Genomic DNA, 5,141 nt, shown 5'->3' on the forward strand with positions numbered 1-5,141 from the left:
CTTCCGAGGAGTGGCTGGTGGGTTTGAACCGCCAGCCTTCTGGTTAGCAGTCAAGTGCCTTAGCCACTATGCTACCAGAGCTCCTATATATATATGATGTTAATACTTTCTTTCTAGGATAAAATGCAGGTTGACCAAGAGGAAGGAGGTCATCCAAAATGTCATGCTGAACACACTCCAGAAGAAGAAATTGATCATACAGGTGCCAAAACAAAGGTTTGTTTTACTACTTCTGTGGTTCATTTTGAGACTAATACTTTGAATTAGTTCATGTATTTGTAATGCATGCTTTTTAATATATTTTATATTTTTAATTTTAATACTGTGAAAAGTATAGGAGGCATAGAATAAGTACTTTTCAATGATTTATTATAGAGAATTTTTTAAATGATAATCCTAATAAGTAAAATTACCTTTTTAGCAGGAAAAAATGATAAAATTTTAAGTAACTTTTTCTCATTTAAAATCATATAATCTAAATGAAGAAAACTTAAATTAGCAATCACCCTGCATCTCAGAATGAACTATTTTATAAACATTTTCCTACATACCGTAAAATATCCCTTATATAAAAAATTAAATATTTTTAAAAATAAAATTTTATGGATTAAATGACTTTATTATTGAGAGTAATTCTTTTACTAAGACACTCATTGTCTGTAATAGAGAAGGAAGACACTCTGCCCATTATACCCAGATGAATTTCACAACTCTAAACTATCATCTTTAACAGATTTTTCTAACCTGAACAAAATTTAATCTATATAAGTTAGCTAACTATCCCTCTGTCATCCTAGATGTATAGACTTTTTTTTTTCAGGGATAACAGAGACTATTTTAAATCCTAGGCTCTGAAGTAATTTAAAATATGAAACTCATTTTTCTAAATTTTTTAACTTTACCCTTCTTTTAGATATCAATTCTTCAACAGTTTATCAAGAAATACTTCATATACCAAAGAGTTCTCCCATCTTAGTGTATAATACAGTGGGTTTTTTAATTTTGTTTTGTTTTGTTTTAGTATATTCAGAGTTTTACAACTCATCAATATCAATGTTAGAACATTTCATCACCCTAAAAAGAAACCCCCTGTATCCATTAGTAGTAACTTCTTAACATTCCTCCCTCCCTGTAGCCCTCGCAGCTAAGACTACTAATCTGTTTTCTGTCTCTATTGATGTGCCTATTCTGGAAATTTCATAATTTCAAATAAACACAGTCATACAATATATGGTCCTTTATGACTGGTTTCTTTCACAGTATGTTTTCACAAGTCATCCAGGTGGTAGGATGTGTCAGTACTTCATTTCTTTCTGTGGCTACATAATATTGTGCTGTATGAATATGAATACAAACACGTGTGTATATATATATTTTTTTTACTTTTTTTTTATTTTTATTGTTATTTGGGTGAAAGTTTACAGAGCAAATTCATTTTCCATACAGCACTTCTTACACATTTTGTCTTATGACATTGACTGCAGTTCCCCACAGTGTCAACAGCTCTCTTCCTACTTCTTCCCCGTAGTTACCACTTCCCTCTGTCCTTCCCTCCATGCACTCTTGCCCCCTGAACTGTCTCCTTGTGAAAACACTGCCCTCCTGTTCTCCCGTGATTGATTGATCCAAGTAGTATATCTACCTCATGTAAATATTCAGCCTATATGCCTGTTATTTGACTGGAAGCCACAGGAGTGAGTTCAGTTCCAGACCTGAAGGGTAGCTAGGGGCTGTTGTCTCAGGTGTTTCACCAGGCTCTGTCAGATCAGCAAACCTGGCCTGTTTTGTTTTGTTTGTTTTTAATGATTTTGAATTTTGTTCCACATTGTTCTCCCACTCCATCTAGGATCTTCTGCACTGATCCCCCTCCAAGTGGTTCACAGTGGTAGCCAGGCACTATCTAGTTCTGGTCTCATGGTCATACAGTCTGAAGATCGCATGGTGTACCAGTTGCTTGGACTAATTGTTTCCATGTGTCTTTGGTTTTCTTCATTCTTCTTTGCTCTGGATAAGGAGAGACCCATCATTGCATCTGGATGGTCGCTTGCAAGCTTTTAAGACCCAAGTTGCTACTCACAAAGTAGGATATAGAACAATTCTATGCCAATTGACCTTGATGTCCCCTGAGATTGTGGTCCTGAGCCTACAGATCCAACTGCTCACTTCCTCCAGGTAGCTGACACTGGCCAAGAAGTCACTAGAAGCTTGTCCTTTGTCAGCGCTACTATTCACCTGGACATTCTCACAGCATATACAAATAAGCTTAAAGAAAAATCATCTGCCAACCCTATAAACTGTCATTGGAACACTGCTTTCTGCCTAGACATACCTGATCGTTCAGACTGTCCACCCATCTCTCCACCCGTAGATCAATGCTTGCCATTACTGACAATGCAATACTATGTAAGCAAAAGGGTTCATCTTTGTTGCCTATACCTCCCGTGTACCTCTCTCTTCCTCTTCCTCAGTGCCACCATGTTGATCACTCACATTTGGTATATGGCCCTTCCCTTCACCCAAATCAATACTTGTATCTACCTATCTAGCAGTGTTCCCTCCCCTCCCATTTGTTTTCTTTATATTGAGATGTAATCCATACTGCATACGGTAGTCTTCAGTCTTTATCTGTAAGTGCTTCAAGTCATCCTCATTTTCAGCAAGCAAAATTGTGTCGTCAGTATATCACAGGTTGTTAATCAGCCTTCTCCAATCCTGATGCCACGTTCTTCTTCTTATAGTCCAGCTTCTCAGATTATTTGTGAGAATTAGTTTTTGTGTATGATGTGAAGTACAGATCTTGTTTCATTTTTCTGCAAATGGATATCCAGTTTTGTCAGCACCATTTGTTAAAGAGACGATTTCTTCTCCATTTAATGGATTTCAGCCTTTTGTCAAAAATCAGCTGACCATAGGTCAATGGATCTATTTCTGGGTTCTCAATTCTATTCCACTGGTCTTTGTGTCTGTCGTTCTACCAATACCAGGCTGTTTTGACTGCTGTGAGCTGTAGTAGGTTTTGAGATCTGGGAGTGTGATATACCTCCTATTTGTTGTTGTTCTTCACTTTTGCTTATCTGAAGTCTCTTTCCCTTCCATATAAAATTAGTGATAGGGTTTTCCATATTCTTAAAGAATGTTGATGGGATATGGATGGGATTGTATTGGATGTGTAGATTGCTTCAGGTAGTATTGATATTTTCATGTTCAATTTTCCTATCCACAAGCATGTTCTTCCATTTATATAGATTGCTTATGGTTTCTTGAAGTAGTCTTTTGTACTTTTCTTTTGTGTCCCTGGTAACATTTTTCCCAAGTATTTTATTTTTCTGGTAGGGATTGTAAATGGTATTGATTTCCTTTTCAGCAGTATCTTTGCTGGTGTAGAGGAATCCAACTAATTTTTTAAGTTGATCTTTCTTACGTCTTGCCACTATGCTCAATCTCTCAGTTAGTTTCAATAGTTTTGTTGCTGAGTCTCTTCGGCTTTCTATGTATAGGATCATAATATCATCAGCAAATAGGGATAGTTTGACTTCTTCCTTACCAATTCCTGTGATTTCCATTTCTTGCTTTATTCCCTGGCTAGGCCTTCCAGTACAATGTTGAATAGAAGTGGTGATAGGGGACATCCTTGTCTGGTTCCTGTATGCAAGGGGTATGGTTTCAGTCTCTGCATTGAGAATGTTGGCTGTTGGTTTTGTATTTTGGGCGCTTCGTTATGTTGAGGAATTTCTCTTCTGAGAATTTTTATTGGGAATGGGTGTTGGGTTTTATCAAATGCCTTTTCTGCATTGATTGATATGATCATGTGGTTCTTTTCCTTTGTTTTATTTATGTGGTGGATGACGCTGATTCTTTTTTCTAATGTTGAACCATCCCTGCATACCTGTTATGAACCCTACTGGGTCATAATGTATTATTTTTTTGATATGTTATTGGAGTCTATTGGCTAGGATTTGGTTGAAGATTTTTGCATCTATATTCATAAAGGATATTAGTCTGTAATTTTCCTTTTTAGTGATGTCTTTGCCTGGTTTTGGTGTCAAAATTATGCTTGCTTCATAAAATGAATTTGGGATGATTCCATCTTTTTCTGTGTTCTGGAATAGTTTGAATAGGATTGGTGTCAGTTCTTCTCTAAATGTTTGTTAGAATTCTCCATTGAAACCATCTGGGTTAGAACTTTTTTTTTCTTGGTAATTCTTCTTTTGTTATGGGTCTGTTCAAATATTCTATCTCAGTCTGTGTTAGTTTAAGTATTATGTTTCTGAAATCTGTCCATTTCTTCTAAATTTTCAAATTTGTTGGAGTACAGTTCTTCTTAATATCCTGATATTACCCTTTTTATTTTGATCGGTTCTGTTGTGACATCACCCTATTTGTTTCTTATTTGTGTTATAAGTATTCTTTCCCTCCTTCCTTTGTTAAACTTGCCAATGGTTTGTCAATTTTATTAATCTTTTCAAAAAACCAAGCTCTAGCCTTACTGATTTTTTTTCTGTTTCATTTCTTTCTCCTTGAATCTTTAGTATTTCTTTTCTTCTGGTGACTGTAGTCTTTTCTTGCTGTTCTTTTTCTAATTGCTGGAGATGTTGGGTTAAGGTGTTGATTTTGGCTCTTCTTTTTTGATATGTGCATTTATTGCTACAAGTTGGCCTCTGATCACTGCTTTTGCTGTGTCCAAAAGATTTGGCATGTTGTGTTTTCATTCTTTTAATTCAAGTAATTTTTTTAATTTCATTTTTTATTTCTGCTACCCAGTCATTTTTAAGGAGGGTATTACTCAGTTTCTGTGTTTGCTCTTTTTCCATTTTCACTACTGTTGTTTTGTAATTTTACAGCATTGTGATGTGAGAAGATGCTTTGTAGTATTTCAGTGTTTTGAAATTTATTGAGGCTTACTTTGTGGCCTAACATACAGTCTGTCTTGGAGAATGTTCCATGTGCACTGGGAAAGAATGTATATTGTGCTGTTGTTGGGTGAAGTGCTCTGTAGGTGTCTGCAGTGTAGTAAATTACTTTGTGTGGCTTTTCTACCCATAAGTCTTTGTAAACTCCAAGGTGGAATTTGCTATGAGCACCTGAGGAGCTCCTGATTGCTGAAGGTGTCCACCTGGAGTATTTCTGTTGGGAGTGGCACA

At 36.1% G+C, this 5,141-nt stretch overlaps 1 protein-coding gene across 1 annotated transcript in view; it reads left to right on the forward strand.

Annotated features, from left to right (window-relative positions):
• Positions 1–5,141, forward strand: part of HSPA4L (heat shock protein family A (Hsp70) member 4 like) — an 87,091-nt gene that overhangs the window by 60,778 nt on the left and 21,172 nt on the right. The window contains exon 13 of the mRNA XM_007953833.2: positions 118–216. Coding sequence (XP_007952024.1) covers positions 118–216 — 99 coding nt within the window. The remainder of the gene's footprint in view (positions 1–117; positions 217–5,141) is intronic.

This window comes from Orycteropus afer, unplaced genomic scaffold (genome assembly GCF_000298275.1).
Source record: "Orycteropus afer afer isolate SDZICR_OR568_19922 unplaced genomic scaffold, OryAfe1.0 scaffold00418, whole genome shotgun sequence".
Classification (NCBI taxonomy): Eukaryota; Metazoa; Chordata; class Mammalia; order Tubulidentata; family Orycteropodidae; genus Orycteropus; species Orycteropus afer.